Source organism: Cupressus sempervirens, chromosome 2 (assembly GCF_028749045.1).
Source record: "Cupressus sempervirens isolate cs-2001-9-10 chromosome 2, ASM2874904v1, whole genome shotgun sequence".
Classification (NCBI taxonomy): domain Eukaryota; kingdom Viridiplantae; phylum Streptophyta; class Pinopsida; order Cupressales; family Cupressaceae; genus Cupressus; species Cupressus sempervirens.
This window is the reverse complement of record NC_143119.1, coordinates 420,372,836-420,399,472: the sequence shown is the minus strand read 5'-3', so window position 1 is coordinate 420,399,472 and position 26,637 is coordinate 420,372,836. Positions and strand designations below refer to the sequence as shown.

The 26,637-nt window shown below is 35.1% G+C and overlaps 1 protein-coding gene across 9 annotated transcripts in view; it reads right to left on the bottom strand.

Annotated features, from left to right (window-relative positions):
- Positions 1 to 26,637, bottom strand: part of LOC149572884 (organic cation/carnitine transporter 7-like) — a 75,421-nt gene that overhangs the window by 14,648 nt on the left and 34,136 nt on the right. For all 9 annotated transcript variants that reach the window (XM_089813979.1, XM_089813980.1, XM_089813985.1 and 6 more), the window contains 3 exons: positions 23,105 to 23,342; positions 12,705 to 13,242; positions 12,279 to 12,481 (listed from right to left, as the gene is read on the bottom strand). In XM_089813979.1, the coding sequence (XP_089670105.1) occupies positions 12,279 to 12,481; positions 12,705 to 13,242; positions 23,105 to 23,342 (979 nt within the window). The remainder of the gene's footprint in view (positions 1 to 12,278; positions 12,482 to 12,704; positions 13,243 to 23,104; positions 23,343 to 26,637) is intronic.

The window sequence follows — 26,637 nt, the reverse complement described above, 5'->3', positions numbered from 1 at the left end:
ACAATTGTTAAACAAATTGAGAATCTAATTAAGGACTCCTTGTGGAAAGGAAATTTGTCGGAAGAGAAAAAAATTCCGTTAGTCTCATTACAAGATATGGCACAAACTAAAGCAATTGGAGGGGTAGGTATTCATGATTTGCATTTTAGGAACAAGGTTTTTGGAGGGAAATTAATTTGGCAAATGTATACAAATCCGAAAAGAAAATGGTGTAGGATTATACAGCAAAAATACCTTGACAATGAGGATCCAGAAAGAGTACTTACCATTCTAGACCCTCCCAAAGGTTTGGCTGTTTGGAACTTCATGATGCACTCTAGAGATATAGTACAGCAATACATCTCATGGAAAGTACACAAAGGAGAGAATATAAACTTTTGGGATGACTTGTGGCATGGCCTTCCCGCTCTTGCTAGCTCACATCCGGACACCGAATTAATTGATACTTGCTCTATTTGGTGGGGAAACAAACTTACTGATTATGTAGATTCGGTTGACAGACTCTCAGGGAAAGTTACATGGAAAGATCCTACCGAGCTACCAAAATATGAGAATCAAATAGGAATTCTTCAGACAATATTTAAGGATAGGGAAATATATTTATCAAATAGAGAGGACTCATTAATTTGGGTTCCCGCTAAAGATGGAAAATACTCAATCAAAGAGGGCTATAAAGTATTGCAGCAAATTAAAAATGTGAAACCCCCACATCGAGCTTTCTCACTCTGCTGGAATAAGTATGTTCTTCCTAAGTCTGGGTGTTTTGCATGGTTAGCCTTGAAGAAGAGAATCCTCACAAGTTACAAACTTCATAAATTATCTATTGCTTTACCTTTCAACTGTGTTCTTTGTAATGAAGCGGTAGATAACACTAATCACTTATTATTAAATTGCTCTTTTGCAAATGAATGTTGGTCTTTTGTTCTCAATAAACTGAACTATAGCACATTGTAGGATCTATTCCAATCATGGCCAATTTTACACTTGTCATCTTTATTCAGCTGTATTTGGAAATGCATTCCGACCATTGTAGGCGATCTGGTGGGAGACAAATAAGCGCATCTTTCATAAAGAGAGAAATAATACCAGTGAAGTGGTAATAGGCATTGAGAAGTCAATATCAGAAGTGGTTAATGCAAATCTATTATCAGTCAAATGCATTTTTTTCTTCTTTGCTTAGGACGGACAAGTAGTGAAACAATGTGAGGGGATCATGATTCCTTTTGGATCAATTCCACAATGGAATGTTGCTTCTGCTATAGATAGGAAAAAAGTATAATGGTTTCCTCCAGCTCAAGAGTTTGTTAGAATAAATTTTGACGATGTCTCAAGAGGTAATCCGGGTCCCTCAGGTATTGGTATTTGCATTCGTGATTAGCAGGGCAGCGTGTGTGCAATTAAATCTTCTCCCATTCCTCAAGGGACTAATAATAATGCAGAAGCGCATGCCCTATTACATGGATTACTATTAGCTAAATTGGGGGGTTTCAATAGGGTGCACATTGAAGGTGACTCCGTGTTAATAGTTAATGCATGCATCAAAAGAGATATGCATAATTGGAAACTAGCTTATATCTTGAATCAAGAATGGAAATTGATAGACTCTTTTGAAGAGGTCCACATATCCCACATAATGCACAAAGGCAATCAAGTTGCAGACCTATTAGCAAATTGGGAATGTGACGGGCTGCACACAGATTCATTATGCCCCAAAGATTATATTGATTCACATGAGCAGTTGGGTATGTTGTTGAAAACAGATATTGTTACTACAAATTAGGAGCTTGAAAATTAGTAAAGCAATTTCAGATTATGGCTGTCTCCAGACTTGGGAAGCGATTAAGTATTCAGATTTTTCACCAAGACTGTGAGGTATAAAGAAAATGTGATAAAGAATCTGTGAACAGCACATGAGGCTTTCAACAAGCTGTTGGGATGGGGCTTTTAATGGAATTCACATAGATGATACAAACTCAAGCCTGTGTGTTGGTCTTGAAGTGGGACAAGAGGATAATGTGCCAACTGGTGGTATTGGTAGAATACAATTTATCTTGAAATGTTGGTTGGTTATGGATAGTAATCATCAACGAAGCCTAGATGTTCCACTTCCATATCTGGCTATACTTGTAGGTATTATTTTTATTTTTATCATGTAAAGGAATGAGGAAGCAGGGTTTTCTTTCTAGTTCTTTCCCTGTTACTAGAAAATAGAAAATTACAGTCTGGTTTTTTTCAAAAAAAAATTAAAACTATATATAAAATGTGCTTATATTTAAAACAATATAGATAGAAAACTTAATTAAAAACATGTTTTTGGGCAAAGGTTTGTACTCCCACCTGCAGTAGCATCGTCACTACAGTACGCAGCTGGCTACCTACGATAGACCATGTTTTTGTATGCAGCGGGCTGCATGAGCAGCTGCTACCTTAAGGGAGCATGTGGGGACGGTCAGGTTCTCCCCATGCTTTATTAAATTTTAAACAATAAAATAAAATAAAACAAAAAAATCAGAAATAATTAAATTTTATTTTACTATAAGGTTTTAAATTATTAAATTTCAATTTATTTACATTTTTAAAAATTTTAAATCTAATTTTAATAAAATACTAATTAATAATTATTATTAATAAATATTAATACCTTAAGGCAACAACCTATAGCACAATGGTAAGTTGTGAACCTCTCATTTGGGAGGCCTTGGATTTGAGTTGATTAATCTTTAAAAAAAATTTAATCTCAAAAAATATTAATATTTAATAATATTCATATTTATTAATTAATATCATTTACTAATTGATGTTTATTTTGTATACAGTGTTTGTCAACTAGCATTATTATATGTAAATGATGTTAATTAATTATGTAAATGAATTTTAATTAGTTTTAACTTTTAATAGACATGGATATGCATGATAGCTATAATATTCATATACTAGCACTTGCCCCAATGGGCCCAAGGGTTACGCCAATTATTGATCCATTATATCAATCACATGCTATAATATACATAATCAATGATATTTTAGTAGCTAATTTAAAGAGACAAATGATGTTGCGAGTCATTTGAACAAAGTCATTAAGTTTTGAAATTCCATGTGCAAAACTGAGTCAAAACACAATTACATCCATCCAATGTCTGGTGTTGAATATTGTTATGTTGTCATCCTCCTTGTACCCCTACGTATTGAACACTATCTTGTAGGGAGAGATTACAATGAGTGGTCTCTCTCTCTCTCTCTCTCTCTCTCTCTCTCTCTCTCTCTTTATATATATATATACACACACACACATGTGATACATTTGAATATTTTAAATCTTTACTTCTCTCTTCCACTCCTCTTTCTCTCCCCCTTCCCCTTACATCTCCTTCCTATTCTCTGTCTCCCCTCTTCTTTCTTCTTGAGATAATTTGAAATATATTTCGAATCATCTCTCTCTCTCTCTCTCTCTGACATCTAGTTCATCTTCTTCTCTTACATTTTCTTCTTGTCCTTCCAATCTTACATATTATTTGTCATCTTTCATTTCTTCTTTTCCCTCTTCCCATTTCTACTTAGTCTTAAATTTCATCTCTCATCCTCTCCTTATTTTCTTGTTTCTCCTTTTCCACTCTTTCTTTTCTTCTCAATGATTATCTTTTTATTTTTATTTTTCTCCTTTTTGACTTTCCATTCTTAATCATATACGATACACTTTTGAACTGACCCTCTCACTCCTTAACCATATTCCTCTTCCTATTCCACCTCTTATTTTCTTCTTCTCCTCATTTTATCTTTTGTCCGCCTTCCTCTCTCCTTCCTTTATTTCTCCTCCTCTCCTTATTCTCTTTCTTCTCCTTTTCTCCTCTTTCTTTTCTTCTCAATCGTTGTCATTTTCTTTTGCTCCTTTTCTACATTCGATTCTTAATTATATACAATATGAGCTAACCTTCTCACACCTTAACCATTTGCTTGTGGATTCCTTTTTGAAAGAAATCTTTAGAAGAAATTTGATTTTCTAGTGCTGATGTTGTTTCTATTTTAAAGGAATATTATAATCTTTTCAATATATTTCTCCAACAACAAAAACAAAAATAGAGTTCTAAAATCCTTATAATTTGTTAAATATATCTAAGAAATTAATTACAAAATTCTATAAAGATAATCCATTGGATTCAAGAGTAGTTTTGTATATAAAAATAATTATATAACTCTATAAAGAAGTTTATAGCTTATTTATAATTATTTGAAACCAAGGTCACCGGGAGACGGGGAGACTTCGAGGTCTCCGGTACTGGTACTGGTACCGGTATGGCAATTTTTCAAATAGGAGACAGGGGTACTTGGAGACGGCAATTTTTTTATTTTTATTCTTTTAATAGTTTAAAGAGTCTAATACTAAAAGTAAATACAAAATTTGAAAATAGTATACTATAAGACTAAAAGGCTAAAGTAAATAATAATACTAATGTCACATAAAAAATTAAAATATACTCATAGAGTCAAAGATTTCAAAACTCACATGATCACAATATTGTATCTCATAGACATTTGTTTTTTGAATATTGCATATGATCACCATCATATCAGATTGATAATTGCTGAGATTATCATTACATATTCAAATTTTAAATTCAAAAAAGTATAGTTTGATGCTAAATTGCCGATATGCAAACAAAAATGAACACTTTGTACAATAAACAAAAAACAGAAATATATCTAGTATTAGTATGTCGATGGTACTATCTTCTACTCCACAAGGTTGTGATCATCCATCTCAAGGTCTTCAACTATCATGCTCTCCAAAAAATCATCACTCTCCAACTCAGGCTCCTTTGATGGTAGTACAACCGGGGGCAAATCGTTAAGACCATTTAAAGTCATTAATTTATTAAATAAAATATTTTAAATGATTTAATCATTTAAATTGTCAGTGGTCTTAATTTTTGCATTAAAAACATTAAAAAGAGGGCTAAAATATATAAAATTATTTAATATTATATTTTAAATTTATATATTATCAGGAGACTTCGGGGAGACTTCACTTTTTCAATCAGGAGACGAGGAGACTTCAGGAGACTTTGTCATGAAGTCTCCAACCTTTTTTGAGGTCTCCGGAGATGCGAAAAGTCTCCGAGACGCGACTTTTAGGGGGGAGACGGGTCTCCCGGTAACCATGTTTGAAACATAATATTTTATATGAAGTATTTTTATCAATGTTACCCCAGTACTGGGGTAAGTCAGGACGACATGATGTCGAAATGAGTTTCCGGTATGGGGGAAAATGGGTCTCATTTTCAGGACAGCGAGGGAACGGCCAGGGAATGGTGGCGAAGGGAGGACAAGGCAGGGAGGAGTGTTGTATAGTATACATGTAGAACTTGAAATGCTTGTTATATAATAATGTTTCAATAGACAATACTAAATTAAAATACTTGAACCTAGCCAAATTGCAACATGAACTAGAGCCATTGAACATTCAACATGGTAACATATTACTTACCCAATAATAACATTCAAAAAACAAAAGTCAAATAGATATCCAAGTCTCGATACTAGCGGCAGCATGGTTGCAAGAATGGAAAAACTGGGAGTACTTGGGTATGTAAGTACTCGATGTAGGGACGTCTCGAGGACGAGTACTCTGTGGTTTGGGAGGGGGGTATGAGTCCCCGTGTAACACTGATTTTTCTGTATATAATTAAAAATATTTAAATTATAGGCAAGAGCTTACGACACAACAGTAAATTGTGAGCCTCTTATCAAAGAGGTCTTGGGTTCGAACTAGATAAGTAATAATAATTAATCACAACACACAATATTAATAGTAGAAATATAATTTGACTTTCTAATGTTTTAATTTAATTGATCAAATAGCATCTCTCTATCAACAAAGCATATGAGAAAATAATGGGCAGAATTTGGAGTATAACATAACCCTACTAGACAAAGCAGAATTCTTTCACAAATGAAATGAACCAAAACAAATCTCTTTATAATGTCTGCTCAAATCTATTCACAATAAATGGGTAGCAGATTTAAAATTATTGAAATTTTAGGGGTACCACGTTCTTGAGCTTGAGAAATGATCTCTACAGCCTCTTCACGAAAATATTGGATGTCAAGTTAAATTTGTCTTCAAACATGAGGATAAGATTGTTGCAACTGTTGATTGTTGTTTTCCCCAGTGTGAGAAACATAACAAGGTGTAAGTTACTGTTAAAAAAAGTGATGCCAGTTCTGGTTCCGGTTTCTTGTCATGAAAGATAGTATTAAACAACATAATAGCAGTAACAGTAAGTCATATTAAACATTACTAAAAACATTGTGAGTAATAATAATATCAAAACATTGTGAAATATATATTCCACTATTATGAAGCTAACCTTAAAAAATAGCCCATAAAGATATGCTTCACATATGTAAAATGAAAATGGAGTAGCTTGTGAAACCGGAAGCCGCCAGGGAAAGCGACAGTCCTCACTACCTAAATCTATTTAACAATTTAAATTTATATTTGACGACTTCCAGATATTAATGTCTACTGGATAAAAGAAATTTCCATTGTTACGCCATTTTAAATTATTCTATCATGATCGATATTGAGAAAATAAATAGAATAAATGCATGATGTCAATAACCTAAGTTGCACGGATACCTCCCCACCCCCCCTCCGGACCACATACCGGTTCGTGATTCTGATCCGGTTCGACCTGGGTTCATTTTTGGAGGCCTGGTTCGATTTGGTTCGAACCAGGGTTCGAACCCAAGAGAACCACATATAAAATTTCGGACCAGGGTTCGAACCCAGGAGAACCACATATAAATTTTCCACATTACAGCATGTTTTAATTTAATTTATGTTGATAGATCTTGGGTCTGGGTTGGTAGGCATTACAATGCCACAGTTTTTTAGTGTTGAGTAATCCCTAGCTGTAAAACACTTTCTATTTGAATCAAAATGCTACTAAATTTGAGACACCCACAAGAGAAGATGCTCAACATGTGGCGACCACCATGACCAATTTCGAGGAATTTCAAGGCCTATTTGAGTAGCAATATGAATTTTTCAAACACTAAACAATAAACAACGTTTTATTGGGAAATGTTGCCCTGCAGAAGAAAGTTACGGTCACAGGAATATGGTCAGGTGGGGCAGCTACTTACCACATTGTCTATCACTGTTTGGCTGATTATTTCTCCTCTAGGTATATTAAAAATTGTATTAAAGAATATTGAATCTGGGACGTCAGACTGTGTTATCCAGAGGCCTCCATGAATGGTCTTTTTCCAGTTTACTGTTGTTGATCAGTGCTTGGGAGATTGTGCCCAAAGAGATTGAAGAATATTCAGCTGGTCAAAGGGATTTACCTTCTGCAAGCTAGATCTAATTAGTTTTTAACCACGCTCAATCGTTTATGTTAATCATAATAAGAGTTTGGTAAATAAATTTATGAAAAGAAGAATTTTTTATTAAAACCTACTGTTGATCTGCATAAACTAATCAGATACAGTTATGAATTTTTTAAATGAAAGGGAAGAGATCTAGTTGCTAGGGGTTCCAATGATCGCTGTGGTTTGCTACTATATTGTTTATGCGGTTTTAAAGTTTTTTGTTGTTCAAATGTGTTTATGCTACTATGCTACATTCTAATTCTAACTCATGCTTCGTAAAGATGTATATATATATATATTTAAAAAAATATTTTTTTTTACATGTTTTTGTACTAACGAACCCAAACGAACCCAAACCCCTTTTCAAAATTTTGTCGAACCAGCGAACCGGTTCTCGAACCCGAACCCGAAACCGAACCACGAACCAGCAACTTAGTCAATAACAAATGTCTAAGGAGATGAATTTGTTTAGATACTGTCGAACTTCATAGCCTAAGCAAACTTCATAGCCTAAGCAAGGATTCACCGAAAAAAACTAAACCTACTCAGAAGCACTGTGTCAGCGGCTTTACTCGGCCTGGAGTAATCAAAGATTAGATTACTGTCGACAAATTTTCAAGGGTCTTGCGCAGTATAGAAACTTCTGTAGACAGGCTCTGCCAATTCTTAAGACTGCTAGGAGGCCTTTCCTTTGAGGTCAGGAAACAACAATCTCAGAAAATAACAGCGATGATATCTTTTGCAGACAACCAGCGTATTCACACTGTTATGTCCTCTTTCAATTCCTAACTTATAACTAGGCAAGAGCTCCACATCATTCTCCCAATTCTTCATGCTGGAGACTTAAAATCCTTTGTGTGTGTCGCTCTTGAACAAGTACTTGTCACAGAAGAAGCCAGAGTGTCAAACTGATAACTCCCTTTCAAACATGCGCAACAAGACGCAAGTAACTCACTGTCAATCTCTCTGATTAGAAATAGCTCGCTGTCGATCTCTCTGTTTAGCATCTCGTTGTCCATCATTACCGGAGGCAAGACTTTGAGACAAATCTTCTAACTGAAAAAAGTATCCGGTAGCTGAATGGAGTTCTCGACTTGGACAAGACCTGAACTGGACACTTCCCAACTGAGGATCCTCCTAATAGATAGCCTATCGGCTAATAAATATAAATGGGGATCTAGCTTACATGCCTATATGCTTAAGCGAAATATCGTATTTATGTAAACATTTTAATCTCTTAACAACAGATTAGACCAATGATATTTTAAGTTGAAATGGAATAATTTTTGAAAGAAATCATATTTAATTCAAATGATTGGAAATCATGATTCGATTGACTTTTTCTTTACCTTATTATGTCATTATTGTTCTTGGGAGATTTAGTAGACCTGTTAGGCATATGAACAAGAGGCTTGGGATGTGTTTGCCTATAAATGTAAGTGTATGTTTTTTGTGTGCATTGTGATGTATATGTGTTCTAACCATTATATTCAACCTTCAACATTAAGCTCATGTTGTATAAATGAGTTCTAGATGTTTGTATGGAACCAAATGTGATCATTGTGCCTTTATGAGATTCATTTGACTTACGAGCTTAGAGTAGGTTATTTGCGTATGGAAGAAAGTGACTTACAATGAGGGTTGGGGCTCTAAAGTGGCCACCAAGGTAACTCATTATAAGTTAGTTAACAAGGAGTTTATAAATGAATTAACAAGATAAGTGTGTTAATAGCCTTCTCTTGGATGAGAGGTTACTGATGGTGCATAGAGTCACAAGGGGGCAGGGGTTCAAAGAGACTACCAGGGTAACTCTGTGGTTGGCTCATGTGATGACACTTCCCATATGCATCTTATGTTTCCTACATGTGTTGGTTGCCTCTAGGTTTAGTTGTATCACCTTTGTTGTGCATGTACCCATGTGATATGAAGTTTTAGTTTTTAGAATTCCTCACCTAGTTCCTATGTTGTGATTTGTCGTTCGATATTTGAGTGGGACCTGATGTTATCTCCTTAGCATGTGTTTGGATGGTAGTGATTCTATTACCATTAAGACTCCAACAGACTCATACTTGTCTTGGAAGGTTGTAGTGTTTGTTCACCATTGTTGGAGACTTCCTCTTACCTTCAAATGTTGTTCTTGTATCATGTGTCATTGTATCATTTGTGGATCTTATGATATTTTGTAATATATTTTGTATTTAGGCTATTATTACATACCCCTTGTGTAGTGGATGAATACTCATTATGTATAACCTATGGTATCAATTGTATTTATGTATTCATATATATGTGATGTATTGATATTCATTTATGGATGTGAGACATTGTACTATAGTTAATCCAATTAATAATTAACGCATGTGATTCTACATTATGGAATTCTTGAGAAATGTAATCTGTGTTCCTATTGCATTTACATATATGAAATGTGTTTTCATTGTATAGTCTCTGCATTGTTATCATTGATGTTGTATAAACTTTAATTAAAAAATTGTTCAATAAACTTAGTAACATGTTTAGGTTAATTTCTCTTAGGTTCCCTAGCGGAGTGTTACACAATAGTTGTATCTTTATATATGTTCTTTTATTCAACCACCTCATGCATTTTCCTACATAATATACTCAACTTAGGGAAAATAATGCACCATCATGCCATACAAAGACATTCTTAGCTGTGAAGAGAGTATTGCACAACTCCTTACATCCCCATTGATTCAAAATTCATACACAATAAGAACTAATGCACACAACCCCCTTACTCACTTTGCTACCTCACATCCTTTTACCTTCACTTTTTCAAATCATTTTTCATTCAATTCTATAGAAGAGTATATTCGTGCACGATAAGAACAAATGCACACAACCCCCTTACTCACTTTGCTACCTCACCTCCTTTTACCTTCACTAATGTTTTTCTTCAACCAAGACTTCACCACCCTAGTCCCCACACACAAATAATTCGCTACACTACAATGATACTCACAACTCCAATTAATATGCACGACTCCCATCATTCACTAAAAAGAATGGATTTCCTTTATCATATTTTGAAACCATGCATCAGCTAATTTTAAAACAGCTCATAATTGCTTGACTATTTTTAAAAACCAAGTTCTTCTCAAACAACTCGTCTAAATAGTCATGTTTATTTTTACTCCAGAAATGGATTAATCCTCATCCCTTAGATAAGCCTCCCATTCGTAAAGTACCGTCAAACTTAGGCCGTCCAAAATGTTAAATCAATCTTAGCTGCCACTTTCAAATGTAGCTTAGCCCCCAAATGAAGGAAACAAGCCTCTAGGAATTTCAATGGCATGGCTGAAGAATCAACGTTGTTTTAACAAAATCAAATGGTGACATAGAAGATAGTCTGACTTGGCACAAAGGAGTAGACAAGCAAGCAGGTGTAGTGGACAAGCCAACAACCAAGTAGCTCAAGTGCAACCGAGTAGCTCAACCAGATAACCAAGTAGTTCAGCCATACAACCAGGAAGCTCAACCAAACAACCAATCAGCTGATGAAGATTTGATGACTAATCAGCGACTTCATAAGCATTTCATTCAAATCCTATCTTACATTAACCCTACAAAAATTTATACAACTTTGATCGTCAACATTTGACATCAATGACAAAATATTCAACAAACTGGAGGTTCTTGAACAAGTGAGCACTGATTCTTTTAAATTAGACATACTCTATATATGAGGCTATATTAGACTGAAAGTATAGAAATGATATTTTTTTTAGCCTCCTATTGTAGCTGAAGATTTCTCTTTCCCTTCCATTGTGGACATTACACCACATTCACAAGAAAGTTTTGGATAAGAATATTTTCTAGAAGACAAAAATATTGAGTTGAGCTTGAAAATTGACAAGTAATAATGAAAGGACAATTGCCAAAAAAGGCAAAGCTGTCTCAAAGGTTAAAGTTAACAAAATTTCCTGTCGTCTCTTGAGTCTATAATTTTCTAAAGATAAAGCATCACCTAATTGAGGAGTTGACCAAGACTGACCATGAAAGTAAGTTGAACTTAATTCAGGTTGACCACAAATCTCACTTGCATCACTTGTTAATTTTAACATGAGGATTCTACTGTGATTCAAACACCTTGGGGCCATAAGTGAATGAAAATAACTTATATTTGACATGCTAGGCTTAATATGAATATGTACAAAAGGTCCAGCAAAAGACGAACCCATCGAATATTACAAGCAGATTCATACCTTGCCAAAATCTTATCCACAAGAAAGAAAAGACTATTGGATCCAAAGAAGCTAATGTTCTAATGAAGTTGAGAATCCAAACACTTGAAAGTTCATTATTTAGAAGGCTAATGTCACTTGGGATCACTCTTCAGTGCTTTGTTGTTTTAATGTACATGACAATTTATGCACCCCTTGCGGATAGCGTAATTCTTGATTGTATTCATTTTGAAACATAGTATGCAATTGCAATGTGTCGGTGTATGTTGAAGCAAAATACCAAGAAAAGAAAGATAGAAAATAAAAGTTAAAAGATGTTAATTTTGAAAAAAAACTGCTTTATCATATTGCAAGGAGAAAGCGGCAAGTAAACAGAAAACTTCACCCTTCTAGAAGTTTTCCCACATTGAGTTTGAAAATGGTGACCTCCATTGTTGATCTCTACTCTTCTTCTTGTTTCATTTCAAGTATGCAACATCTAAAATAAATTCTAGCACTTAATAAAATACATATCTACACCAATTTACAATTTTCTACAGAGCAGTAGTGTGAGAAGAGAAAACATTATTAACTAAGATGAATATGTGCTAGTGAATAAGATATGGAATGTTTACGATAATTATTGATCCCTGTAGAAGGAAAGAAACAGCCCTAGGGAAAAATAGAACAAGATCAAGGTTAAGAAATTTTTCTACCAACCTCTGGGGCATAAATGTACGCAATTGTATTAGTTCCAGTGACACACAAACGGGCTCCAAATAGGAGTATAGTTGTCATAGTTTCATGTTGAGGGAACATTAGTGGAAGAAAAAACATACAACAAGAGAAAAACATTATTGCCATCGAAGTTCTGCGACCAAAAAACTCCACAATAATTGCTGCCAACAGAAGCCCGGGAATTTCTGCCATCAATAAATCCAATGGTAAGAAGTTGATACATGATACGAAAATAGTCTCTTGAAAACTGTATTAACATTCACTCACTTTCCTCTAGTCCAATTTGAATGTGGTTTTTAAAAGCTTTACATTTGACTTAGAAACAAAATTACTATATATTGATAGTCATTTCAAAACTTGGATTGGTGCAATAATTTTGATTCGTATCAGCTAAAATGCGATAACTACCTCCACAGCTTGCCATAAGAATGTCTCTATAGAGATTGCCGTTGTCTTTGGCAGAAGAAGTCATGGCGTTTGATGCACAATTTTGATTTCCACCACCTAATTGGGAGGTAAGCAAGACAAGTCCATAGTAACAAAATGCATTTGAAAAGAAAACTGACCATAGAAGAAGTGTCGATGTTATTAAGGATGGTGACAAGAGAACAAATATTGATGAGAACACACTCATTTGATTTGTTAATTTTGAGGAAGTTTCACTTGATTGCCCCTTGACATCCAACAAATGGGTTTCTTCCAAATCATCAACACCGTCTGCTTCCTTTGTTTTGGCAATGACAGAAGCAACATATCTCCCAGGTGGAAGATGCTTTTGATTTGTTTGTGCAATTTTATTCAGTATTTGTAGTGCATCTATTGTTCTACCTTTCATAATAAGATATCTTGGAGATTCTGGAACGACACTATAGAAAATGAGCAAGATCAGCAAGGGTGTTGAGGATAATCCAACTAGCCACCTCCAACCTAAAGTTGGCATCACAATCTGCATATGAAAGAAAGAGAATCTGATTGAACTATTTGATATTGAATTCACAAATATATAATACAGAGCACATTCAAATATTATTTCATATAACGATTGACACAAACAAAATGCAAAACAACAACAAAGAAGTTATAGTTGCAGAAATAGACCAATGCAACATGAGAAAAAGCACAATTAAGAAGAATACTTGGCTTATAAGCTGAACCTTTGCAGCAGTTAACAAGGATGAAACATGAACCTTTCTTTTTATACAATTTACAAGATGGGTTGCTGTTACAATTCATTCTGATTTTCATTCGATGAGCCCTTCTCAACAACTTTCTATTCTCACTTATTCTAAACTAAAAATGTTAGTTCTATTAAACCTCCATTTGTAGCCAATAGTGGCATGTTGTGATGGTTAACTTCTTGAGTTGTTATCCTTGCCATCAAAGTTCAAATCTAACGGGGATGAGGTCCCTTGTTTGTGGCCTCACTAGTTCATAGCTCTAGGTCAAAGCGTTTACCCCTCTTTTAAAAAAAAACCTCCATTTGTAACAAATTGAGGATTACATTTGTTAGCGTTCTCTTTGCAAACATTCTGATTCTTACAATTGAAAATTGGTTTATATGAATCATAACATTAAAGTTTCTTGTACAAGAATATGGTTTACATAGATTTCATTAATGATCAGCCCAGCATTCAGTGCCAAAATAACTGCATCTTGTTCAATGTCTGTCAGTTATCAAAAAATGCTATATTTATGTCATACTCCAAATCCATTTATTGTCTCCATAAGCTGTAGACTAGTTCTTCAAGAATATTTTTAGCAACTTTCATATTTTACCTCTCGATTCATATTTGTCAATGTTCTGGAAGCTTCTCATTCATCAGTTACACAACTTCACTTTATTTTATCTACAGGTTATGCCTGTTAATCACAGTTTAGTCAACGCTCTCAAAATTTTGTCAAAAGAGACAATGTGACATCTATCTGTATGTCATTCACTGTAGCAACAACCAGGTTACTAGAGTTCCTTCAAAGCATTCTCCTTACACAGCTTGTTATAGCTTCTAACATTTTGAAGCTAATTAGATTCCAATTGTTTTCCCAACTTCATATACAATCCACATAAAATGGGAACAAACTAAACTAGGTTTTCCACTTATGTCAAATTTGGCTTAACTTTACAACAAAATTTAGGACATTAGGTAACAAAGTCAAGCTAAATTCAAGGTGTTTCATGGCAAAAATCAAGGACCTGATTCATTCCAAGTTGATAATCATGATTAGCTTCACTTGGATAAACAAAGATTTTGCAAAAAAAATCTTAAGTTGAAACTTGTCAAATTGAAACTCATAATACTCTTATAGCAATCAAACCTGAAGCCTTTCAAATTAATCTTCCAACTCAGCTTAGTATCTGTGATGTTGTTAGTCTGGGCAGACTAAAGCTTTACAGGGCATTTCACATGGAGAAAGAGGTTACTTCACTCGTCCAAAGGATACCATGTCTGGTTTTCAACAACTATTGACAAAAGATACTTTGTTCCATGTTAAGATGCATACAAGTTGCAAGAGGAAAACCAATAGCCTATAGGCACCTTGTCAATCACAAAGGGACAAGGTCTAGTGATTCTTCACAGCTATTATAAAATCTCAATACAATTTGAGGGCAATTTCTTCAAAGCAGGGAAGAAATGATCAAAATCCTTTATAGTAAGACATTTATTAATATAATCCACGTACAATTTGGCTAGTGGAATTATTCAAATGGTGTCAAATGGTGGACAGCCAGAAATTGGTAGGTGGGATTTGGGAACAGTCAACACCTTTGTATGACTAAAAGCCTGTAGATACAACATACCCTTATGTAAATAAGCCTTCACAAAAAGAAATCACAATAAAACAATCATCTACAATTGGTAAGTTAACACTTGTTATGCATCGATACAACCCCTATGTAGTGTCAAAACTTGCCTGGACTTAGTGAGTTCCAAGCCAGGTGGCTCTCACCAGCCAAGACTTGGAGACCTAGACGAGTCTTGGGGATGACTTGCCATGCCAAGTGAGTCAGCAAGATTGAGTAATGGCTCAATGAGTCCTCATGATGGGACTCAACTGGTGAACCATATGTTAATTGCAAAAAACACAAAATTTATGAGTTTCAAGTTGCCTTTTTCTTCTATTTGTTCTTTGCAATCCTAAAAGAGGCCCATTTCATTCTATTGCCAAGAAAAGAGAAGAGTGAGTTTTGAAGAAAAACAAGAGTGCATAGTACTGCAACTCTGTAAGAAACCAACCACCACCCACCCCCCCCCCCAACTGTTCTGATACATTTGACCTCATCTAATCACAAGAATTTTTGTCAAACAGTTGTCTTACAATCTGAAAGCTAAGTTCAGATTTGTTTTCAATTGCAGATATAAACGTCTTTATTTGTTTGTTAAGGATCTCAGATTTATATTTCCAATGTAGAAAAATGCAGTTAACAAAGCTTACGCATAACTGAGACTTATCAGATTCCAAAACATTTCAGATTTATCCAGAACTTCAACAATTACAAATCAGATATAAAATAACATAGAAGACCATCAGCCCAATGGCATGCACACACCCGAGTCTGTATTCTTTAATGATATTGTCCATTAAGCACAACAGCAGCAAGCACAGGCCCTTAACGTCTCTGTCTAGCTGTTTGCAGCTCTGTATGGCACCTTCAATATTGATCTAAGATTTTGTAAACACAATGCAGACCTGTAAGGCATTGTCCTAGGTGATTGCAGACATAGGCGGCTCGCTGGAAATGTTTTTCTGACTGTTACAACCCTGTCCAAACATGTACAGTAGCCTCCAGATGGCTTCCCAATCAGTCTGGCACCCCCACTCAGTCACATATAATACAGTCATGCTGAATGCAGCATTCAGTTGATTCATTCAGCTTGTATATGCACACAAATAGCATGACCTTTGGATATACAATTAAAGATGGTAGTAGGCTTTATTCCGTGAAATTCCTCATGATTGGTGGAAAGGAACAATATCAACATGGTAAAGTTGAAGAGGATAATAATACACCCGTGGTATATAATTGTCATAATTGGATAGCATTGAAGAGAAATAGGCATTGCAGATTAAAAACAGTGGTCCTAGCATGCCAAAGACATAAAAGAAGGAACAAACTCGAAATTGACAAGTGATAATCCAAGTCAACATGTGTTAATGGATCTATGATAGCATTCAAGCAGAAGACATAAATTGCTGAAAGATGAAGATAACGATAAAAAGAATGAAATTCAAGGAAAATACAAGTGCAGTCAAAATGTAGCATTCTCATATTTGACCACAAAGACATTATATTCCTAAGCTAATAATCCAGAAAGTTAATATCTGGCGGCAGATATAAGAAGCGTATAAGGTAGTGACTCAAAATTTGTTCAAAGGATATCATTGTTATAATATCCAAGAGGCTGGATGTGATGCGTAGGCAAATAGGTTTCCTTTATGTGTAGGGCTGTTCTTGCAGGAAAAGAAGGTTGGTACCTTACACATGCTACCAAATATTGTATAGACTCAATCTTATGACAGTAGTTTCAAAAGAAGCTTTGATCTAGAATTCATTAGTCATCTGATGATCTGGTTGGATAAAGTGAGGCTCAGAAGTGAATATCTTTGATGATTGAGATTATGAGTATCCTTTCATATCAAGGGGGAGTCTGATACTTCATCAAAGACGACCTCATACGAGGAGCTCAGAAGATTGATATTTAGAGGGAGTCTAAAAATACGTCTATGACTGCATGATTTTGATGGGCCTACTCCTGTGTACATCATGAAGAAGTGACAACTTGTCACCAGAAAGTCAGAAGATTGATATCGGATTCAAAGGGAGTTTAATAGGTTGTAACATGCATCCTTGAACGAAGAGGTCTGACTTCCCAGGATCTTCGTTCAAAACGAGAATTTTGAGGTACAATTCCTTGTTAATGAGTTCTCTACAAAGAGTTCTAGGTAAAATTCCTTAAGAGAGAAGTTTCAGGTGAAAATCCTTGTTCCACCCTATGACATGGTTCGTGGTGGATATCATGAGAGTTACTATTTTGCATGTGTGGATTACGTCATGAAAGGTGACAATCTTTCATTGATGTGTTTGTGAGGTTGCCATTGTAAGGTAACGATCTTAACAATGGTTTGACCTGTTATCATGATTGACTACATTAAGTTATTGTCCTGGAGTGTCGGATATCATGATAACAAACGTATCATGATAAACTACATTAAGTTGTCCTCCTGGAGTGCGAGAGATCATGATACTTGTCATGATGGAGAATGTGACATTTTGATTACTTGTTATTTGATAGACTACATTTAGTTGTTGTTACGGAGTGTGTCGGAAATCAGATAACTCGTATCCTTCTACGATATAACATATTCATTTGGTAGGCATCATGAACATGATGCCAATGCACATACCAAGAGAATATAAGTGTGATTGATATTTCTTTTTAAATCATACTTCGGATGGTATCGAAAGATAACATCTAAGTTGATGGATATATGTTGATATCCTTAAAAAAATGACATTCCAAGAGTATCCTATTGAGATGATATCTCAATATACTTGAGAGCATAATGTGTTCTATAACAATCCTCCCTAGCTATGAGGGAGTGTTGATGTTGTAGCTTCAGTCGGATTAGATGGACCTAGAGATAATCCTTCTATGGTCATCGGTTAATCATCAATTAGACAAACTCTCCTATATCTACTTATAAATATATATAATATAAAAATTGTGTTTATATATATATGATTGTTAATATATTGTCTAATGATGATTAACTTATAATTTACCATATAGAGACATGTCTCTTCATGATACATGTCTTCTCTTCTCATATTTGTATGACATTCAAATATGCATTTGCAACACACAAAAATAAATGGTAGTGTTATTACATTTGTAGATCTTATAAAATTCAACACTTTATAGCCAACTCAGTGACAATTAAAACTTGTTGCTGACATTAAAAGGTAACAGTATATTTATAAGTTTCTATTGGATCTTAGGGATCACTAAATTTAGATTAGTTCCTTGCATTAAAGGAATGCAATCACCACTTAGAGGTATTTGGTAGTGAGAAAGAAACCCCTCTACATAGTTATTAGAGACGTCCATCTCATAGTTTCTGCAAGAAGATCAATACCACTTTGGAGGTTTCACCAGTTGAGCATGAGGAACCCTAGGATTGAAGAACATGAAAATGAAATATGAAATAAAAAAATGTTATATAAATTGTAAACAAAAAGCACAATTACCATCAAAGATCAAACATCACAAAACAACAAATAAACATAACATCCTTAAGCTATAATTAAACAATTATATACTCAGAATAAATATACTCGATAGCTAGGAAAATAAGTACATTACTCTCGTATTCATTCCCCAAAACTTTAGAACAAGGTTTTAAATCCATAACTCTGATCAACATATTGATCTGACTGTGTAGATCGCATAGACCTTAGCATTTTCGCAATGCCTTATGAAGGCTAGATTTATATTGCTCCTTTGATAGGCATGATCAGCGTCTCCCTTGGGTTTTATTTGTTTTAGTGTTAAACTTTAACTAATCCTAGTTAATATTGTTTACATGTCATTACATCTTTTAGGCACCGATTATGAAAAGTTTATGGGCTGACCTAGATAGGGTCATTACACCACATTGTGGACATTACACCACATTAGACCAGGTCATTACTTTATTGTCCATGAATGCAACATTATGTCCATCATCTTCAAGGGCTGTAACTGAGATTAGATTCCTTTTTATTCCTGGTACATAGAGTACTCCTTTGAGTTGTAGAGCACTACCCATCTTCAATTTTAGGGTGCAATTTCCAATTCCTTCAACGGAATGTGCTGAATTATCACCAATGGTAATTTCGCCATCAACTTCTTCTAATATAGAGTCTAGTGCTGAATTATCACCAATGGTAATTTCGCCATCAATTTCTTCTGATATAGAGTCTAGTGCTTCTTTGTATCCTGTAATATGCCGAGATGATCCACTATCAATCACCCATGCCTTGAGACTTCATTTGATAGTGCTGAATACAATACACGATTCTCAGGAGCATAGTTATCTTCTTTCCCAGTAGTGTTCATATAGTTTACTTGCTGCTTAGAATTCTCAAGGCAATTAGATCTATAGTGTCCAAATTTTTGCTTATCTCCCAATTAGGTGGTGGAAATCAAAATTGTGCATCAAACACCCTGACTTCTTCTACCAAAGACAACGGCAATCTCTATAGAGACATTCTTATGGCAAGCTGTGGAGGTAGTAATTGCATTTTAGTTGATACAAATCAAAACTATTGCACCAATCCAAGTTTTGAAATGACTATCAATATACAATAATTTTGTTTCTAAGTCAAATGTAAAGCTTTTAAAAACCACATTCAAATTGGACTAGAGAAAAGTGAGTGAATGTTAATACGATTTTCAAGAGACTATTTTCTTATCATGTATCAACTTCTTACCATTAGATTTATTGGTGGCAGAAATTCCTGAGCTTCTATTGGCAGAAATTATTGTGGAGTTTTTTGGTCGCAAAACTTTGATGGCAATAATGTTTTTCTATTGTTGTATGTTTTTTCTTCCACTAATGTTTCCTCAACATTAAACTATGACAACTATACTCCTATTTGGAGTCCGTCTATGTGTCACCAGAACTAATACAATTACGTACATGTATGCCCCAAAGGTTGGTAGAGAAATTTCTTAACCTTGATCTTGTTCTATTTTTGCCTAGGGTTGTTTCTTTCCTTCTATAGGGATCTATAACTATCGTAAACATTCCATATCTTATTCACCAAGACATATTCATCTTAGTTAATAATGTTTTCTCTTCTCACACTACTTCTCCTTACAAAATTGTAAATTGGTGTAGATATGCATTTTACTAAGTGCTAGAATTGATTTTAGATGTTGCATACTCGAAATGAAACAAGAAAAAGAGTAGAGATAAAAAATGGAGGTCACCATTTTCAAACTCAATGTGGGAAAACTTCTAGAATGGTAAAGTTTTGTGTTTACTTGCCGCTCTCTCCTTGCAATATGATAAATCAGTTTTCTTTCAAAATTAACATCTTTTAACTTTTATTTTTTATCTTTGTTTTCTTGGTATTTTGCTTCAACATACACTGACACATTACAATTACATACTATGTTTCAAAATGAATACAATCAAGAATTATGCTCTCCGCAAGGGGTGCATAAATTGTCATGTACATTAAAACAACAAAGCGCTGAAGAGTGATCCCAAATGACATTAGACTTCTAAATAATGAACTTTCAAGTGTTTGGAGTCTGAACTTCATTAGAACATTAGCTTCTTTGGATCCGATAGTATTTTCTTTCTTGTGGATAAGATTTTGGCAAGGTATGAATCTGCTTGTAATATTCTATGGGTTCGTCTTTTGTTAAACCTTTTGTACATATTCATATTAAGCCTAGCACATCAAATACAAGTTATTTTCATTCAGTAATGGCCCCGAGGTGTTTGAATCACAGTAGAATCCTCGTATTAAAATTATCGAGTGATGCAAGTGAGATTAGTGGTCAAGCTGAATTAAATTCAACTTACTTTCATGACCAGTCTTGGTCAACTCCTCAATTAGGTGATGCTTTATCCTTAGAAGATTATTGACACAAGAGATAAGGGGAAATTTTGCTAACTTTAACCTTTGAGACAGCTTCGCCTTTTTTGGCAATTGTCCTTTCATTATTACTTGTCAATTTTCGAGCTCAACTCAATATTTTTGTCTTCTAGAAAATATTCTTATCCAAAACTTTCTTGTGAATGTGGTTAATGTCTAGTTTTTAAATACATGCCCATGCATATTGAAATTCCTTACCATTATGTTAGAAATATTGTTGACAAGAATACTGTAAAATTAGAATACATTTGTACTGCAGAACAGACAACAGATATTCTTACCAAACCTCAATCTTGAGTGAAGATAGATCACTTCAAGGAAAGACTTGGTATGGTTGAGAACATTTTGTTTTCTTCATATTATTATTAATAATTTTTATTGTCAGGCTATTGACTGTTATGGGCTTCACAGTTTGTATTCGTTATTTAAGAGGTGACGATCTCTGAGATAATGAACACTTCTATAAAAGAATTATGAGAGATGACGATCTCTTAGATAATGTGTTGAACAATAGAGATCTACTGTCAAATCTAGATGAGTTCAAGATCACATTGAGATGTAGACATCGCTATGCCTATGAGTCACAATTTGGATAAAGGAAGAATTTTATTATTCTCCGGAGTTTATCCTGTGTTCAGGTAGATCTTAACTCAGGATCATTTTGTGATATAGGACTGCTAGTACCTATGAGTCACAACTTGGATAAATGAAGAATTTAATTATTCTCTGGATTTATCTTGTATATTGTATTATTTGCAATACTGTTATCACTAGTATCAGTGATAAGTCATATCACAGATACAGTAATGTGAAATAAGTATCATGTGTTCGAAGATACCACATGCTAAGAAGATTTAGATAGATATAGGGTATCAATCTATGCTTATTCATCTTAATTGATGGTGCTAGATATGTTATCTCTCAGTATGATTATCAAGTTAAACGGGAGTGTTAAATCCGTAAATCTGATCAACATACTGATCTTACTGTGCAGATCGCACAGACCTTAGAATTCGGCCTAGATTTATATTGCTCCTTTGATAGGCATGATTGGTGTCTCCCTTGGGTTTTATTTGTTTTAGTGTTAAACCTTAACTAATCCTAGTTAATATTGTTTACATGTCATTACATTCTTTAGGTGCCAATTATGAGAGGGAGTTTATGGGCCGACCTAGATAGGGTCATGTCCCTTGAAGGGACATGCCCTTTGGGTAAGGTATTTATGTAGGGTGTGGTTGTAGTTAAAGGACACACAAAGATCATAAAGTCTGCTCGTTTAAGCAAGTCTGCCCTATTCGAATACTTTCAGAAATAGAACATTTCAGAATGATTTAAAAAATTATTATATCTCTTTATACAAGTCAGACTTAAGGAAGATCATCTTCAGCAAGTACAATAGAAGGTATAATCTAAAGTTTGATCACACGGAATTTGCAGAAACTTTACACAAGGTACATGATTGGACATGCCGCACCCACCAATGCCAACTCACGTAGAGATCTGTGTCCCTCATAATCAAAGCATGAAAGCTTGGAAAGGGTATCCACGGGAGCATATGGCTAGTCTAGATAAATATCCCAAAGCATAGTTGACTCTTGCAAATGGTCATTATTATTTTGTTCAAGACACAAATTGGAACGCACGTACATAAATTCCCCTATCTTTTTTACTTGGGTTGAGTTTAACTTGGCATTAGGAGATCAGAGGTGGAGTAGGTTTACCATAGATTTGGCTTGGTCATATTGTTTTTATCTGTTTTGTGTTTCTATAGTTATTTGGGTTTGGGAATGTCATCTGTTCAGATTTGTTCAAAGAAAATCCTCAAAATGTCAAGTTATTCCCAGAAATGGTTCAAAATTTGCAAGCAGTGTCTCTAGGAATGGATCAGTTTCTCGAATTTCAAAAGCGCTTCCTGAAATTCTTGCAATGTAGCTTAAAAGACTTCCCATCTGTTTCCCTAGTGATAACTTTAGCAACTATCAGAATGAATGTAATTAAGGACTGTCAATTCAAAGGTTTATAAAAAGTTTTCTTATCATTCAATTAAATATGAAGCATTAGTTCTTCACATGACAAATTGGATTTATGTTTACAGAATTGTAGTGAATCAATAATATAATGATAAAAAGATTAAACATTAAAACAAGCTCTCACATACCCATGCAAATAAGGCCTCCAAAATTGTGCCAAACGTCCAAAATGCTGAAAATATTACCATCCAAAACCCTCTATTAGCAATTGGAATAAATTCTAGAAACCATGAAGAGAGGACAGGGCCACCTCCAATTCCAAGACCAACCAAGCAACGAGAAGCAACCAACACAAGATAGTTTGGTGAAAAGGTGCCCAAAAATCCAGCACCAAAAGTCACCACCGCTGTGACAAAAAATCCATATCTGATGACACCAAAGAACATATCCACCAAATGTGATATCAGTCCCTTGAGAAACAACACCAAAAAGGCACATGCATAAGTAGATGTCCCTTCTGTCTTTCCCTTCTGTCTTCTTCAATAATTTGGCATAATAATTGCTAAAAATTGATGATAATTCCACCATGATAGTCAATCTTTATTTGCCAATGCTAAACTAGAAACCAAATGTAGAAATTCAGCAGGTTGGATGACGTTATTTGACAGGAAGCCTTAAATCAATTTCCTGGCATTCTAAACCTTGTACAGATTCAGAAGTTATCCTCCAATATATGCATTCACATATTATATAAAACAAATAACGACAAGTAGACACACATAAAAAATAGTTCTGAAATAAAGAATTATATGAACCAAGGCTCTAAGATTATTTTAGGATAAACACCAGAACAAAATTAATAAATGGATACTGAAAATATTTGTTTTTTGCTCTAGACTTATTTTATTTTATAGATGCACTTGAAAGAGCCTACGTTGGTAGAGCATATGACCAATGGAAGAATATAAAAGCTACTTAAATGTATTTGTATTGCACATTGCAATTGAATAGTCAGTTCATTAATAAAGCAAATAAATTTCATGACAGGATGAGTCAATTTTCCTTGAAACTCTTCAATGTTATGCATTTTCACCTTCCATTTATCTGCATGCTAAGGTATACGGTGCTCACAACATCGAATAAAATCCAATTTAGTAAGAACTAATCTTACTGATGTCATGAAATACAATTGTGGGCTTGATAAATTCAAATCAGTGTCATGTTGTTACTTTATCAGCAATGACAAAAAGAATTCTCACCTGCAATTCTTCTTTCGTACTGGCCTTCTTGCTGGCAATAATAGGGAAAAAAAAAGATTGACTAAAAAGGGATATTAGCCATATTCTGGTACAAAATATGCAACCTAGGGCCTGTGTTCTCATTTCTTATGGCATAAATGAGTTGAATCACAGTGTAATCAAACATTTTATTGTTTGGTCCTTAATTGCAGTTATTGTTTGAGAAAATTTTTGCCTCTCTGACCATATCTAGAGAGACCACTTCATACCATTTCAAGTTTAGTGCTCTCATTTCTTATGGCATAAATGAGTTGAATCACAGTGTAATCAAACACTCTATTGTTTGGTCATTAATTGCAGTTATTGTTTGAGAAAACTTTTGCCTCTCTAACCATATCTAGACAGACCACTTCATACCATTTCAAGTTTTTTTGGGCCATACCCAAGCTTATAACAGGGCCTTTTCAATTTTCAGGAAAGTTCAGTCTGTGACACCAACTTTGTGGATTTCCAATTTTCCGAATTGTAATAGCGGCATGTATGTTGCTGCGAATCTCAACCTGTAGGGCTGTGTTACTAAGTGCCAAATTCACAAAGAAATATAAAATTGTAAACATTAGCATTAATGCATAAACATATTGTTGTGGTCCCCGGAGCTGCAAAGGGCACGGGCCACAACAGTAAGAAACATGGCCAACTTTACCACCTGAAACCTCTAGAGGAGCAGAGGAGAGAACTTCAAATGGCAAACTCAACACCATGCAAACCAATGGGTGTACCCTTCCACATAGCAAGCATAGGTGTCTTGTGTGTTGTTGGTAAAATCTGTAGCGTAGCCGATGGGTAGAATAGTATCCGAACAGGCACATGACGGTTGAGTCGCCCCTTTGGGAAAGTATATGTACACCGTTCGGAAGGGACTTTTGATCATCATTGTAATCCTCTGAATAATATTGTAAGCAGTGAAGTGCATATTGCGTATATGAATAAAGTATATGTTGTGTTATATCTTGCTATACTACATGTGATAAGTATCCGTTTACCCTGTACAGTAAACATTTGGCACTGTTGCCAATCGAACCTGGAACGAAGGAAGTCTTATGAAGTTAATGCCTAATTTGCTCAATAAGGATTGGAATAAGATAAAAGATAAGGATGAAATACGAACAACATAGGAAGTTTTAATTTTAGCACAACAGGAGAAGTGCAGACAGAAGCTTCAGCAAATTACCAATGAACACCGAGGGGGTGAAGGAGCACAGACAGAGGGAGTGCATTCACCTAGCAGATCAAGGAGTGCCATGGAATTGCTAAAAGAGACTCGACAGTGATTAAATTTCGTGGAAGAGACAAGGGAGGAGTTCCTCAACTTGTATATGCCGAGAGTAGAGAATCCGAACAATTGCCAAAGTTTAATGGTGACAGGACGGCAGATCCGATTAGACACTGCAAGACATGTGAAACAATACGGACAACAAATGGTGTAACGGACGAGGATCATTGGGTCGGGCAATTTCCAGCAACCCTACGAGGTGTAGCAATTGATCGGTTTGCAGATGCAAATCCTCAAAAATTAACTACATGGGCAGATGTTAGGAAGGAGTTCATAACAGAGTTCCGATTGCTAAGGGACGATAAAGAAATTGTAGCAGAAATATACAACACAAAGCAAGGAAAGAACAAAATGATCCGTGTCTATGCAAGAAGGCTGAAAGAGTTGGTGGGGAAGATGGAGAGCCAACCGGCTAACGAATTGAAGAAACGATGGTTTATTGAGGGGCTACGGTCGGCTCTGAAGAAGAAAATGAAGATTGTACCTCCAACATTGTACCCAGATGCGTATAATCGGGCAATGGATCTGGAGAGTGAACAGAAAACAAGCAAGAAGAAGAAGCACAAATCGTCAGATTCAGACGATTCACCGTTCGAAAGTAGCAGCAGCAATGAAAAATCAAGCAAGAAAGTTCGAGCATTGCAGAAGGATATGCTAAGTGTGATGAAAGAATTTAAAAATCTAAAAAAGAATCCTGACTCGGTGAGGGGGGAATTGTGGTGTACAAACTGTAAGGAGGAAGGCCACATAAAAGGCTCTTGCTTGAAAAAACAATTCTGTGATATCTACCAGGTTGCTGGACATTCCATAAAGGAATGCTCGTTTAATATGAAGTCAAAAGGACACCAACAAGTGTTACTGACACAGGAAGTGTCTGTCGGAACAAACACGAACAACGATGCAACCTCGGGAGGATATCGCAACAATAACCAGCGCAAAAGGGGTGATAATAATAATAACAATGGAGGCCAGAGTCGGATACAATACAACGTTAATGGACGGCCAATGATACAGTGTCATGCATGCAACCTCTAGGGGCACTTTGCCAGATATTGTACCACAAAGGAGACGCCCCAGCTGTTATGCAGATGGTGTGATCTGGGAGACCACGAAGATTCAAAATGCCCAAAGCAGGGGGTAAATTTGTTAA